At 63.1% G+C, this 14755-nt stretch overlaps 1 protein-coding gene across 6 annotated transcripts in view; it reads left to right on the forward strand.

The window, feature by feature from the left end:
* Positions 1-366: 366 nt before the first annotated feature.
* The window catches only part of DNAH17 (dynein axonemal heavy chain 17), a 90428-nt gene continuing 76039 nt past the window's right edge, over positions 367-14755 (forward strand). For 5 of the 6 annotated variants that reach the window (XM_013054360.2, XM_004748797.3, XM_045085799.1 and 2 more), the window contains exons 1-14: positions 367-474; positions 788-1298; positions 2298-2491; positions 3270-3462; positions 3686-3785; positions 3970-4055; positions 4259-4384; positions 5145-5297; positions 5408-5494; positions 7082-7249; positions 7517-7633; positions 11265-11530; positions 11661-11856; positions 13710-13856. In XM_013054360.2, coding sequence (XP_012909814.1) covers positions 954-1298; positions 2298-2491; positions 3270-3462; positions 3686-3785; positions 3970-4055; positions 4259-4384; positions 5145-5297; positions 5408-5494; positions 7082-7249; positions 7517-7633; positions 11265-11530; positions 11661-11856; positions 13710-13856 — 2178 coding nt within the window. In that variant the 5' untranslated portion in view covers positions 367-474; positions 788-953. Of the gene's footprint in view, positions 475-787; positions 1299-2297; positions 2492-3269; positions 3463-3685; positions 3786-3969; positions 4056-4258; positions 4385-5144; positions 5298-5407; positions 5495-6453; positions 6574-7081; positions 7250-7516; positions 7634-11264; positions 11531-11660; positions 11857-13709; positions 13857-14755 lie in introns of those variants that run through there. The other variant, XM_045085800.1, reaches the window with a different exon arrangement.

A 14755-nucleotide genomic window follows, 5' to 3' on the forward strand; every position in this document is an offset into this window, starting at 1 on the left:
TAAAAAATATTACAGTTGAGGGCACCTGGATGGCTCCGTCGGTGAAGCGTCTGCCTTCGGCTCTGGTCGTGGTCCCAGGGTCCTGGGTGGAGGAGCCCCGCATCGGGCTCCCAGCTCAGCAGAGAATCTGCTTCTCCCTCTGCCTCTCCCCCCGTTCATGCTCACGGGCTCTGGCTCTCTCTCAAATAAATAAATAAAACCTTTAAAAATAATAATAATAAAATTAAATGTAAAAATATTACAGTCCGAGAGCCTCCCCCCCGGCGGCGGGCCGCGGAGCCTTGCTTGCTTGCCGCACCCCCACAGGTCCCTCAGGTCCCGAGGGGAAGGTTCTAGAAGCCCCAGGTGCTGAGAGGACCCACGGAAGTTGGCAGTTGGGGCCCCTCCAGGAAAGGGAGCCATTTTCCTTTCTGGTCTGGGAAGGAGCTGCCTGTCCGTTGGCCCTGCCGACGACTGGAACAGCGTCTACAGCGGGTGAGCCTTTCCCTGTGGGAGGGGAGATCCTTCTGGGCTCTGCCCGTGCCCCGGGGGTGTGCGCCGCCTTCCCCGGGACCCTTTAACCTGACGCTGCTCTTGTCTGGCCTCCCCCCGCCCCCGCGCCCTCCCCGGGGACCCCCTGGCTGCGACCGTCTCCTGGACTCCCTTCTCCCCAGCGCCCCCTCTGCCTTTCCCCGCTCCTAACTTCCCGGTCACCTCTCACGCGAGCACACGCCACCACTCGCCCCAGGGCCATGGCGGTCCAGCCAGGGCAGACAGCCAGGACCCCCACGTCCCTCCCTGCCCCCAGCCCACGCCCAGCGGAAGAGCAGCCATTCGAAGGGGACCCCGTCGCCTGGCTTGGTCGGGTCAGAGGCTTCGAGTGGCTCCGGAGACGGGCGGGGAGTGAGCCCCCCGGACGCGGGCTGCGTCAGCGTCTCTGGGCACCGGGCAGCTGACCGCGCTGTAAGGCCGCAATGACCATCACGCCGGATGTGAGGCTGGAGTACTTAGAGGGCGTCGCGTCCCTCATTCTGAAGTTCAAGCCGGACAAGTGGAGCAAGCTGATCGGGGCCGAGGAGAACATGGCCTTATTCACCGAGTTCTTCGAGAAGCCGGACATCCTGGTTCTGGTGCTGACGCTCAGTCCCGCTGGCATGATCATCCCCTGCCTGGGCTTCCCCGCCTCCCTCAAGTCCAAGGGGGTCTACTTCATCAAGAAGGGACAGGAGAACATCAGTAAGAGCACCTACAAGGACCAGCTTATCTACGGGGACATAAGCCCGGCGCCCGTGGAGCAGCTGATCGCCGTCGTGGAGGAGGTGGGTGCCCGGGGGGCGGCCGCGCTGGGGAACCATCTCTGTTCCTCGCCCTGTCGGTGAGTGGCCTAGAGCCCTGCAGCCCACAGGCCAGCAGCGTTGGGCTCCCTGGAAGCGGGTCAGAGGCCCTAGTGTGCAGACACACCGCATTCGACCGGACCTGCAGGCGGTGCTGTGCCCCCGAGGGCTGAGAAGCCCCAGCCAGCGCCGAGACTAAGCACAGTCTCCTTAGGAGCTCAGGGTGCCCCAGGCATGGCCCCTGCCCGCAGTGCCAGAGGGTGGGGGTCGCTTGGTTCCGGTAGATGGGTTCCCCAGCTCTGAGACTTCGAGTGAGGACTCCGGCCAGCCTGCCCTCGCATTGGGAAGAGGAGCCTGGCCGGCCTGGAGCGGGAGGGCTCGGGCATCCGTGTGCGTCTGCTGGGGCTGCCGCGACAAGGGACCACAGTCCTGGGGGTGGAGGTCCCAGACCCAGGCGAGGGCAGGGCCCGTTCCTTCTGTAGCCTTTCTCCTGGGCCGGTAGACACTGTCTCCTCTCCACGTCCTCACCTGGTTGTCCCTCTGTCTGTCTGTGTCCACACCTCTCCTTATAAGGACACCGGTCACATGGGTTTGGGCCCACTCATGGGGCTTCATTTTAACTTAGTCCCCTCTTGAGAGGCTTATCTCCAAAGAGAGCCACAGCCAGAGGGGCTGGGCTTGGGGCTTCAACATGCAAACCTGGGGGGCCCGGCTTGGCCCCGAACAGCCCTCCAAGGCAGCACGGGCCACCTGCTTTCAGCAAGCCCTGGGAGTCACTGCTCGGACACCTGGGGCTCCCTTCTCAGAGGTGGCTTTGCTGCTGGGCCATCGCCCTGCGTCTGCAGGCCCCTCCTGGCCCCGCCTCCATCTGGCATGGACTCCGTTTCTCTGGGAGGGCTCCAGGCACCCAGGGCTCCACGTTCCTCCTGGGAGCCACCGGGTCAGAGGAGGCCTGGGCGCGCGTAAGGAGACGTTCCCCTCCAGGTGCTCTACTCTCTGTTAAACCAAAGCGAAAACTTGAGCGGTTGGCCTCGGGTGGTCTCGGAAGACATCGTGAAGCAAGTGCACAAGCTGAAGAACGAGATGTTTGTGATGGGGGGCAAGATCAAAGGGAAGACCCTGCTGCCCATCCCCGAGCACCTGGGGAGTCTGGACGGCACGCTGGAGTCCATGGAGAGGTAGGCGGCCCAGCCCAGGCTCCTGGCCGGCTGGAAGAGTCGCTGACCCCTGACCCCCCAGGGAGGAAACACGAGAGGGCAGACGGTACCGTGCGGTTTGGCTGAGTCGGAGGTCAAAGGCACGCGGGCAGGACAGGAGGGGCTACTGGAGCCCCTCCCCCATCGTGTGTGGTGGGCACCAGTCCGGGCACCAGTCACACGCCCAGCAGCCGGTATCACACAGCCAGGAAAGGGGGCATCCAGATTTAGGACGTGGGTGCTGAGGGGCACTGAGGGGTGCAGAAGGGGTTTTCAGCAGGTAGAGACCGTGAATCTAAGTAGTAGTGGTGCCACCCCGGAGGCCCGGGACACAAGGACTCCGCACCCCCCGCACCTGCCCGACCTCCGTTTGCAGCTGGCTGGAGAGTGGGGCTCGTGGAGCGGCTGCCCGGTGGCACTGTGTTCCGTGTACACACATCGGGGGGGACGGCCCTGGGGGGCTCACTGTGCAGGCAGGTCCTCCACTGGGAGTGTCCGTGGACCCCCCCCCCGCATGTGCCTGTGTGACCCCAGTAAGGACGGCCAGGAGAGCGACCGTGGATGTGGGCTTCATGCCACGCTTGGCCTCCCTGAGCTGGATCTAGGCACTTCCCCAGCCTCCCCGGGGTGGCTGTGCGCAGCGTGGGACGGGGGTCGAGATGGGGCCTGCTGCCCCCAGGGCCACCGGGGAGGGCAGCGCTGGCAGGACCCATCCCTGCGGCTGGGAGAGCATCTTGCCCCCCCCCCACCTGTCGCGCAGGATCCCCTCTGCTCTGGACAACTCGCTGCTGCACGCCATCGAAACCATCATCATCGAGTGGTCACACCAGATCCGGGACGTGCTGAGCAAGGACTCGGCCCAGCCCCTGCTGGACGGCCTCCACCCCCTGCCCCGAGTGGAGTTTGAGTTCTGGGACGCTCGGCTGATGAATCTCAAATACATCCACGAGCAGGTGACTGTCTCCCCACCCCGCGGCAGTGACCCGGCCTCTGTGGCTCGGCAGCCAAGGGCCCACGGGCCGGCCAGGCTGATTCCTAAGCCGTGCACCCCTCTGCACGGGCCCCCAGGACCCCGGAGGGGAAGTCCTGGGCTCCAGTGGCCATGGGGTCAGGTGCCTTTTGCGTGGGGTCTTCAAGTACCTCTGGAGAGGCTCATGTTCCTGTTCTCTGTGTCAGCTGAACAGGCCCAAAGTGAACAAAATAGTTGAGATCCTGGAGAAAGCCAGGAGCTGCTACTGGCCAGCCCTGCAAAACGTGTACATGAACGTTTCGGACGGTGAGCGGGAGAAGCAGCGGGGGTGGGGGGGAAGGGATGGGGGGGTGCGGGGCCCCTCCCCACACGCGGCTTCCTCTGGGGAAGGTCCTGGGTCTTTAGGGAGCAGGCGTCCGTGCACACGGGGCCGCCCGACCCCATCTCTGACCACCGGAGGTGCGCGAGCCCTGGAACTCGTTCCGTGCAGGCCTGAAGGAGGCCAGCGACATTGTTCTGTACCTGAAGCCTCTGCGGATCCTGCTGGAGGAGATGGAGCAGGCCGACTTCACAAGGGTGCGCCGGCCCGAGGACGGCCGCTCGTAGGGGCTGGTCGGGTGTCTTAGGGGCGCGGGGGCTGTGGGCTTCCCGGCCGGGAGGGGCTGCGTGGTCCTGGGGACTGCCTCCTCCTTCCCCTCTGGGGTCCCCCCTGACCGCCCCCTCCCCGCCGACCCGGAGCCGCAGGGGCGGAGAGTGCACGCGCGCCCGTCTCCCCGCAGCTCCCGACCTTCATCGTGAAGGTTCTCTACACCATCTGCTTCATCTGGGCCACGTCCGAGTACTACAACACGCCCTCCAGGGTCATCGTCCTCCTGCAGGAGTTCTGCAACCAGATCATGGAGACGGTAACCCCGCCCGCCACGCCGCGGGTGCCTCTCCCTTTCTGCTTCCCGCTGCCTGTGTTCCTGGGCAGTTTGTTTGTTTGTTTATTTGTTTAAGATTTATTTTATTTATTTGGAGGGAGAGAGGGAGGGAGAGAGAGAGCCCATGTGCTCTTGAGCAGGGGGAGAAGCCGAGGGACAGAAAGCCCAAGCAGCCCACTGAGCACAGAACCCGACACGGGACTCGATCCCAGGACTCTGGGATCCTAACAACGGCACGCGGGCGCCCCTCCTGGGCAGTTTCTCTGCGGGGACACCGAGCTGCCTCCTGTCTCCCGCAGCACAGACTCCCTGTCTCCCTCCCTTTTCACAAGCGCCCGCCTTCGCCGGCTGCGAGTGTCTGCATGTGCGCTGCCTGCGTGTGTGGAAACGGTGCCTGCTGCCCGGGAGGGCACGGTGGGCGGGATCCTGGCGCCCCGGGCAGGACTGGATTTCCCGGGCTGGGGGTGCTCCCAGTCATCTGGGACCAGAATCTGTCTCTGCTGCAGCCGTAGCGGGGGGCACTGCGGGGCCAGGCAGGGAGGCAGCCCAGCCTCCTGGGAACAGCCCGGAGCCGCGGACCGGTCAGGACGTGGACCTCAGGGACAGCTGACGTGTCCGAAGGAGCAGACCGTGGGCCCCGGGTCGGGCTGTTTGTAGTGTGCCGAGCGGCCTGCCGGCGGCCGGCCTGGACGTCACCCCAGAGGGCTCGTGTAGACCACGCGATGTCTTCTCCTCTGCCTAGACGCGCACTTTCCTGAGCCCAGAAGAGGTTCTGAAAGGCTTGCAGGGAGAGACGGAGGAGGTTCTGGGCAGCATCTCTCTGTCCGTGAGCATTCTGAAGGAGCTCTACCGCACCTACGATTTCTGCTGCACAAACATGAAGCTTTTCTTTAAGGTCAGGCCTGGTTTCAGAGCACGATCAAGGACCCGTGGGCGCCGGTCCGGCGGGCGACTGCGGGGAGGTTTGAGGCCCACACGGCCGCCTCCTTCCTGTCTCTCTTGTAGGACAAGAAGCCGGTGCCCTGGGAGTTCCCTTCTGCTCTGGCCTTCTCCAGGATGAATGACTTCTTCCGTCGCATCCAGACCATTGAGGTAAAGGCGAAGCGGGGTTCAGGCAGACCTCGGCAGAGCTGCGTCTCCCGTCCGCGCCCCACGCCCTCTTCTTCCCGTCAGGAGAATGAAAGCCACACCCAAGCGTCCGCGCTGTGGGGAAACCGAGTCAGGGGCCGGCCTCCTCCCTGCCCGGAGTCGTCGGCAAAGAACAAAAGTGGCCCATCCGGGGACGCTTCTCCCCCAGCCCGTGCCTTGTTGATGGCGAATTACACGAGCATCGCCAGGAAGCTGGGTGGCCGTGGGCGAGGGTTCGCGGGCTCCGTTAGGGCCAGTGCGGGCGGGGGAGGGGCAGGACCCTGCGGAAGGACTGTCAGATACACGGACGGACACAGAGCAAGTGAACATCTTTAACTGGTTCAAGACCACGGCTGAGGAGCCGGGCAGGCGCCGCGGCATAAACGCGTGGGCAGGACGAGAGGATTTTGCTTTTTGTTTGTGATCTTCCGTGTGGTTGTTTAACCTTTGCACACAGACTACTCACACCGTGGGAAGGGGAAAATCACCCCGGAATCCTGGAACACTGGTTTATTCCCGTGGTCTCCGCCCTCTGCAGTGGCTTTGGGCGGGCCTGGCTGGTCTCCACAGCCGCGAGCAGGTGGACCGGGCCCACTGAGGACGGCAAATTCGCATCACAGCGTTCCTCATGCCCGGAGCTCCCAGGTCCTGCGTCGGGGCAAGCTGGCTGGGAAAGGAGGTCACTCGGCTGTCCCCTCCCTCCTCCGGCAGCACGAGCCCCCAGCTCAGGGCGTGCGACCCTGCGGCTGCTTCTCGTTGGGTCTGCTCTGGTGACGGCACTTGGGGACGAGGGCCCCTGGCCCGGCGCTGGCTGAGGGGCGTGGCGTGAGACCACGCGAGCATCCCACGTGGGGTCCCCAAGGAGCCTTGGGGATCCAGATTGGGAAACGGGAGCCTCACACAGACGCAGGGGGTAACGCGTGAGGTCACCGGATGTGATGAAACGCCAGAGGAGGAGCGCGGAGAGTTCCGGAAAGGAAAGCACCTCCCGGGGCCCAGATAGCAGGAGACGCTTCCAGGAGGAGACGAGGCAAAAGCCCCAGGTCGGAGGAAGTAGGACTTGGAGGTGCCTCCGTCGGGTGTCCCCTGCAGGAGGGGGACGCTTTCCGATCGCCGTCGGGGCCGGGTCTGGGGGCCGAGGGCCTTCCAGGAAGCAGAGGATTTGGCGCGGAGTCCGACATGAGGAACCTCTCGCGGTTCCGACGGCTTCGCACCACAGCTGAGGACCGGGGGGCCCCAGGAGAGCGGGTCTGTGTAGAGGGGGCTTTGGGCCAGAGTGGGGTCCGGACGAGAGCCCCGCCTCGTCTCCCCCTTCTCCGTGTTCACAGCTTGGTGAGGACTCGCGGGGCCCCCGCTTCTGTCCCCTTGCTGTTCCAGAAAGGACTTCAGAGGACAGAAATGAACAGGGTGTCCCCCCCCCCCGCCACCTTGCTGCCGGGTGGCCTGGCTCCGTGACCCGTTCTCGCTCCCTGGCTCCTCCCCGCTGGGGGGCAGTGACCGACCTACTGGGTTGAGTTAAGAAGGTTCCTGGGTTCCTTTTTCCTCTACCAGGATCTTTATAAAACAGCTATTGAGTTTCTGAAGCTGGAGAAGATCGAGCTCGGGGGCGTGAGGGGGAACATCCTCGGCAGCATGGTCACGCAGATTTACGACGAGGTATTCGAGCTGGTGAAGGTGTTTGCCGAATGCAAATATGACCCCTTGGACCCTGGAGATTCGGTAAGTCGGGGGTGGGGAGGAGGCTTGGCTGGACCTATGTCAGATGCCCCAGGAGTGGGGAGACACGTGGAGGGAGTGGGGGTCACGTTCTGAAGATGTCCCCGAAACCAGCTGCCCGTGGGGGGTCCCCATGACCGTGAACACCCTCAGGCAGAGCCCCGAAACCTGCCGTCATGGGGGGCAAGGTCCGAGAGAGCACCCCACCCCTGGCTTTGCGTGCTGACCACCAGGCAAAACAAACAAACAACGGTTTTAATTCACTTTCAGAGTTTCGACGAAGATTACGCGGATTTTGAGACCAAAATTCAAGACCTGGACAGGCGGCTGGCCACGATCTTCTGCCAAGCGTTCGACGACTGTAGCTCTATCGAGTCCGGTGCGAAGGTCGGTGTGGGCTGGGGCCTGCAGGCTGCGAGCCGTCCTCCGGGGGCCACCCAGGGCGGACCGGGTGGTGCGGCCGTCGTGGGGGGGGGGCTCCGCTGGGTTCGGTGGCCGCCTCGTAGAGTCAGGAAAGGGATTGAAGGTAAGGGGACCGTGGCTTCACTGCTTCTCACTCGTATGGGTGTCCCCTCGTTCTCACTCATCGCTCCCCTGCTGGAAGGGACCAAAGGTCAGAGGCACGGTTGCCATGAAAACACAGCCCGGACGCTCTCTGACCTGCTGAGTCACACTTGCACCCGCTTTGACACGTGAGACCCCGCAAGCCGCCCAACACTCTTACTGGGGAGCCGCCTCTGGGTGGCGGCGGGCTGGCAGGGGCTTGTCGCCCTTTGTGGGTGTTTTTCTATACTGTCCCAAGTTACGAGCGTAAAGCATGCAGCACTTTTACTGAGAAAAAAGGAAACGATGTTATAGAGTTATAGGAGAGATGGTTAAAAAGAGACGGTCAGAACGCACTAGAACTCCTGGAGACCATCAGCTCAAGAGAGAAACACAGATGCCGATACACGAGTATGTGCGAGTTTGACCTTGTGAGCCATTGGGAAAGCAGCAGCAAGGTGGCAACTGCCTCCAGCCGAGCTGGTTAGATCGTGAGGAGCTGGGCAGGCCGGCGTGCCGCAGTCCCCACTGCTCCCTACTGTCCCAGCCCCGCCCTTCTTCCTGCATTTCTCTGGCCTGCCTTGCCCCGGACAAACCACCAAAGGGGGGATCCCTGGAGACGGATCTACAGTTCATGTCGAGAACAGGGACTGAGCATTCAAATGAGTGAATATATGTACATACGTGAGTGGCTTTTGTCTATCTGCCTAGTGTTAACACGTGTTTTCCGACCAGGTCGCTCAGTAGGTCTGAGCTGCCTCGCCCTTTCTCTTGGCAAAGCCTCGGTTGCTGCGGGCCGTTTGGTGCCCACAGGAGACGCCCCATGATTAGTATTGGACCTTGGGTCCCAGGCCGTGTGCTAAGCTCGTTACCTACATTATCCATCCCATTTTTGCTTGGTCAAGTCAAGACGCCTGCCCAGGGCCACACAGTCCGCCGGTTCGCAGGGGAGCGAGGACCCAAGACCATCCCCGAGTTGGCCAGGCAGGAAGGCAGTGGGCATGGCCTGGGCAGCTCAGGGTACTGGCTGTCTTTCTGCATCTCCCCAACACAGATGCCAGGACATTCCTTTGTTTTTTAGACATCGTTTTTTAAAAAATGCAAATACAAGGGAACTTGAGAGTCTGCCTTGGAAGGAGCAGTTGGGTTTGAGATAGTGTTGGTCCTCCCGGCGGAGCACCAGTGAGTGAAAACCCACACAGCACCTCAATGTCGTTCCCTCCTCTGGAACGCCCCTCCCCCCAAGCAGCTGCCCCGGCCACCTCACAGGCAGGCGAGGCCTTCCGCAGCCATAGCTACCTGCCGGCCCCCCTCCCCAGGTGTGTATTGATCTCTCCGTGTCCATTGTCTTCCCGACTAGATTATCAACTCCCTGGGGGCAGGCACTTGAGTTGGACACACAGTAGGTGCTTCCGAGCTTTCCCCATGGAGGGAACTGGCTCCAGCTGCGGGAGGGGAGGTGTCCTGGGGTCACAGGGCTCCAAGGCTGCCTGTGTGGAAGGTCCCCGAGCACAGGCCCGTAACCTAGAAAGACCCCCCCACCTCCCCGCTGTGATGGGGTCTCGAAACTGAAAGATCGCGTGGGAGCTCGCCGAGGGCGGGCGAGGGGGGCGGATAGCCTGCTTCGTGTCCTGTAAGCGGGTAAAGGGGGCAGCGGAGGACACAGTGCCCCCACACTCCCCACCCGTGGGCTCTGGCTTGGTGCTGGTGTCTAGTCCAGGGCAAGGATCTGGGCTGTGGGGGCCAAACCAACAAGCCCGTTGCCTTCGTGATCAGGGGTCGGGGCAGCACTCCGAGGGGCGAGGTGGCTGGGAGGAAGCCCCCCCCGACCCCCAGGCGCCTGCAGGACCACGCCCCACACCCCATCTACCGGGAGCTAAGCCTGCCCCTCGGCCTTCCCAGGGAGCTCATCCCCTCGTATTACTGGCCTCAATCTGGCTTCCAAGTGCGCGACTCGCCCTCCCGGACCCGGGCGCGTTTCCTCTCTCACTGGACACGACCCCGTGCCCTAATGAGGACGGGCCCTGGGCTCCCTCCGTCCCAGCGCCGCCTCCGTTCCCTGCAAGTTCCCCAGCTGCCCCCATGGGCTTCTCGGTGTCAGGGATTCACAGGCAGCCAGGAAAGTTCTAGAGCAATTTTCCGCAGGGTCTCCTGGTGGAAAATAAAATGAGCTTTTGTCCCAGGAGCCAGGAGCCAGAAACCCTGGAGATATGAGAAAGAGAGGGGAGGGGACCAGGCGACAAAACGTCAGGAGGGTCACAAACCCGCAAGATGCACCTTTTTCTCGCAAGGGCACAGGTCGCTTTTGCAGGAAGCGACACCAGCGACCCCGAGCGTCCCCCAGACCCCTGAGGGGAGCTGAGAGCGTCTGGGTTCGGTTTCTCCCAGCATCTAGCTGCCCTGCTGGGCTTTTGGGGACCCGCAGATCTCTTGTCTTTTTTCTGCAGCCACGTCTCCCTCTTGCCCGAAAAGGCCATTTGGGGACCCGTCCTAGTCTTCACACCAAAAACCAGGCCAAATCCAAGACAGGGGCCGGTGCCCTTAGGCACTCAGGGCTGGGCGACTGTGTGGTCTGAGCGCCATTGACTCCCGTTTGCCTCAAGGGCGGCTCTCCTGGCCTGGGTCTGGCTGACCTCCGGCTGGCTGCGGAGCTTCCAGAACTCTCTTTCTCCAGGTTCTAGGAAGACCCCGTCCCCACCCCGTCAGGCCCAGCCCAGGGCCTGCACTGCCCCTTGGCTCTTCCACGCCCTGGCTTGGGGTGGGCGTCTTTTAGGAAATTCCTACTCTGATTCCAGCCGCCACTGAGACACCCAGATAAAGTAGCTCCCTTCTACTCAGCTTCTCAGTTTGCAAACAACTGCTCCTGGGGCAGACCTAGACGGTGACGGTGATGAACCCGCTACCTGGAGAGGTACTCGGCCCGGCTTCTGCTTTCAGAACTGTGCCGGGACGCCTCCCGGACTAATCCAGGTCAGCGGCAACCAGCTGGCAGGTCCACAGGCCCAGTCTTTCCTCTCCCGGAAAGGACACGTGACCGGGCACGCAGGCTGTCCCTGTTCCTCAGGGACTCAGGGAACCTGGGCTCAAATCCCCAGGGTCATGGCCTCTACAGGTCCCCAGGCTCCGTCTGGGACTGCCGCGGGTCCTCCCCGGGCGGTGTCTCCGGCTTCCCACCCTCGGCCTCGGAGCTCCTTTCCTGGGTCCAGACCCCGACACCCCCCTCCACCCGGTCAGCCTGGCCTCTCCCGGGCCTGCACTGTCTCCAGACCTCAGACCGACTTCGTGGTGTCGGTGGGCAGCCACGTACCTGGGGCCTCAGCACACGCCAACGTGAAAATCACAGAGGCCTAGACGTTCTCTGTCCCGATGGGGCAGGTGTTCTCGCCCCTGAGGTCTGGCCTTGCGCCTTGTGCCGGCCACCGCGAGGTGGGGGCGATGCTGGGACCTGGGCGACGCGTGTCTCTCATTCCCCCAGCTCCTGCACATGTGCGGCGGCCTCCTGGAGCGGCCTCTGATCCTCGCGGAGGTCGTGCCCAGGTACTCGGTCATGCTGGAGCTGTTTGACGCCGAGCTGGACAACACCAAGACCTTGTACGACGCACAGCTCGCGGCCTCTGCGGACGGGCACATCCCCCCGATCCACAAGAACATGCCCCCCGTGGCCGGGCAGCTCAAGTGGAGCCTGGAGCTGCAGGAGAGGCTGGAGGCGCCCAGGCGGGACCTGAAGCACATAGAGCACCCGTGAGTCGGGGCGCCGGACGCAGGGCCCCCGTGGGCATCGCGCCTCTGCGGCTGTGGGGGAGGGGTGGGGCTCTCCCGGGGCCGCGAGACGCTCAGGGGCCCCCTTACCGCCCCGTCTGACCAACGGCAGGGTCATGTCCAGCTCGGAGGCCAAGCTCATCTACGAGAAGTACGACGAGATGATAGGGCTGCTGCGGGCCTACCGCGAGAAGACCTACCAGCAGTGGGTGGCCGGCGTGGACCAGGACTGCCACTTCAACCTGGGCCAGCCCCTGATACAGCGGGACCCCGTCACCAGCCTCATCCGGGTCAACTTCAGCAAAGAGGTGGGTGCCGTCCCGCCGCTGGGCGCAGAAGGCGTCCGTGTCCGAGGCCCCACAGGGACCAGGGCCCCTCGGCAGGTGGGGTGGGAGGAGCCCCACGCCCGCGGGTGCCGCCGAGCCTGGGCCCCTTCTCCGGAAGCACAGACTTGTGGCGGCTGAGGCCGGGGACCTACTTAGCTGAAGTTTTATTCCTTAAGGATCAGAGCGTGTCCGGGACGTATTTAAGATATGAGACAGGAGAGTAGTGTTGCAGAGAGCGGCTTCGGTGACGACACTGCCTCAAAGCTTGTCTGCCTTTCGTGGGCTCCCAAGGGGAAACGTCAGTTGGAGGGCGGACAGAGACACACAGAGGGAGGTCTTGGCAGGATCTGAACAATGGGCCTTCTGGTTACGCCAGGCCAGGTGGAGAGAACTCACGCGTGAGCTGCGCGACCTGTGTCCCAGGGCTGAAATCTGGGTACTGAACCGAGCCCCAGAGACCGCGGTGGGGTGGCCCGGATTCCTGCATGGAGGCCCCTGCCCTGCTCCAGTCCCCAGCGGTGACGTCAGGGACGTTCTTTTGAAAACTCCTCTTCCACACGAATTCATTCTTTTGATTTTTTTAAAGATTTTTATCTTATTTAGTTGACAGACAGAGATCACAAATAGGCAGAGAGGCAGGCAGAGAGAGAGAGAGGAGCAGAGAGCCCCATGCGGGGCTCGATCCCAGGACCCTGAGGTCATGACCTGAGCCGAAGGCAGAGGCTTTAACCCACTGAGCCACCCAGGCGCCCCAAATTTCATTCTTTTTAAAGATCAACAAATATTTACTGAGCACCTACGTCGGCTATGCGCTTAGGATAAGTTAGTGAACCAGACAGACAAAGGTTTCTGTCCTCCTGGAGCTAACCTCTGACTGCGGGAGGAGGGTGGGGAGAGAGAGAGAGAGAGAGAGGAAGGGAGAGAGGGAGAGGGAGCAGGGGAGGGGCGGGAGGGGGTCGGGTAGACGGGGCTTCAGCAGAGCTGGAGGACGGGGCACAGGCTGGAGTTTCGGATGTTGGCAGGAGAAGGGGTAAGGGGGGGTGTGGGGAGGAGGGCGGAGGGCGGGGCCCGGGGAGCGCCCAGGGCCGCGGAGGGGACTCGCATTTCCGTTCTTAGTTCTGGCCAGAACTGGCAAGTTTGGGAGCGGAGGGGAGCCCTGATGTGGTCTGTGTCTGTCCAGGTCCCCTCCGGGTGCTGGGGCGGGGGCTGGGCAGGCGTCGGCGCGGGAAGAAGTTAGGAGGCTTTTGCCATAACCCACGAGACGGACCCTGAGAAGGTGGCGGCCGGGACCAGCGTGGCGGCGACCAGGGTGTGAGCGGCGACCGGGCGTTGTTCACGGAGCCCGTGAGACTGTGGGACTCCGGCTGGGCTGGAAACAGAGTCGTTGAGGAGGACAGGACCAGCCCCAGCCTTTCTGGGCTGGACTGCTGGGGGGGACAGAACGGCCACCAGCCAGAGGAGACAAGCAGAGCCGGCTCGTCCCGGAGATGGGGCCACGGCGGGCTGAGCCGTCCGCTGGACATCCGAAGGGAGGCACTGGGTGGGCAGGTGGATACCGGAGCCTGAGGGCGGGAGCGAGGTCTGGGCTGGGGGAGGTCACCGAGCTGGGAACAGACACAGACGGACGACACCCTGGGACCCGCGGGCGTGCACATCTCTGGAGCGTCCGGCGAGCCCGGCGGGGGTGACCGGGAGAGTCTGGTGTCCTGAATGCCAGCAGGAGAGCACGCGCCTGGGACGGGGAGCGACCGGGCAGCGACCTTCCCTTGTGTTGCTGAGTGCCGTAACCCTGGGCGACGCCCTGACCTCTTCCGTGACCTTCCTTGGCCTGACAGCTGGTGGCAGTCCTGAGAGAGGTCAAGTACTTGGGCTTCCAGCAGCAGAAGGAGATCCCCAGCAGCGCCGAGAGTCTGTTCTCGCAGCGTGAGACCTTCCGGAAGTTTGTGGGCAACTTGGAGCTCATCGTCGGCTGGTATAATGAGGTGAGTCGAGGCCGTTTCGTTTCGTTTTATTTGCCCAGTTCGGGGTTTTGTCTAGAACAAACGCGGGCGTAGGATCCCCCAAGGGCACCAGACAAAGTAAGCACGTTTTCTGTGTCCAGGACGAGGTTCGAGCCCCCCGGGGGCAGCGGTGTTGGTGACCGCCGCTTCCGCCAGGCTTCGGCTCCTGTTCTGGCACCGCGACTGCTCCGAGGGGCTTTACTGTCCAAGCTGTATCTGCTCTGGGTCACATCAGAGTCGTCCCATTACGTCCAGTAACGTGTGGGGGGCGGGCATCTCCCGGGATCGGCCGGGGTGACGGGTTTGCCGGCGGCACGCCGCGGGGAGGTGGTGTGGGAACGCTAGATTGGCCTCCCGGCGCCAAGGTCTTTAACTGAATCACAACCGAAAATTCTCTGCCTCCTCCTTCCCCTCTACCTTCTCCCCCGACCCTTCTAAGGGCCTTGTGATTGCACTGTCCACCCCCCACCGCCGTAACCCCTGGGTAACCCAGGACGACCTCCCAGCGCCAAGGTCTTTAACTGAATCACATCCGAAAATTCTCTTTTGCACGACTGCAGATCCCAGGGATTAGGATGGGGACGTCTCTCAGGAGCCAATGGACCCCCCGCAGACCCACCGCAATCCGGGAAGGGACCCGCAGGATTCCCTCTCCTTGGATCCCTGGGAACCTGGAGGAGGTGCCAGCCTCTTTCACATGGGCGTCCTGGGGGGCAGGACGTGACTCAGTTTCTGCTTGTGCTCCGTGTCTCCGTCTGTCCCAGAGATGCTTCTGCTCATGGGTTCCTGGCGTGACGGCCCCTTTCCCGGAGCGGCAGGGCCGCGCGTCTGTTGCCTTTCTGGCCTGTCTTGCAGGGGCCCCGTCGACACACCCGGGTCCG

This window comes from Mustela putorius, unplaced genomic scaffold (assembly GCF_011764305.1).
Source record: "Mustela putorius furo isolate JIRA1106 unplaced genomic scaffold, ASM1176430v1.1 tig00000873_pilon_pilon_pilon, whole genome shotgun sequence".
NCBI lineage: Eukaryota > Metazoa > Chordata > Mammalia > Carnivora > Mustelidae > Mustela > Mustela putorius.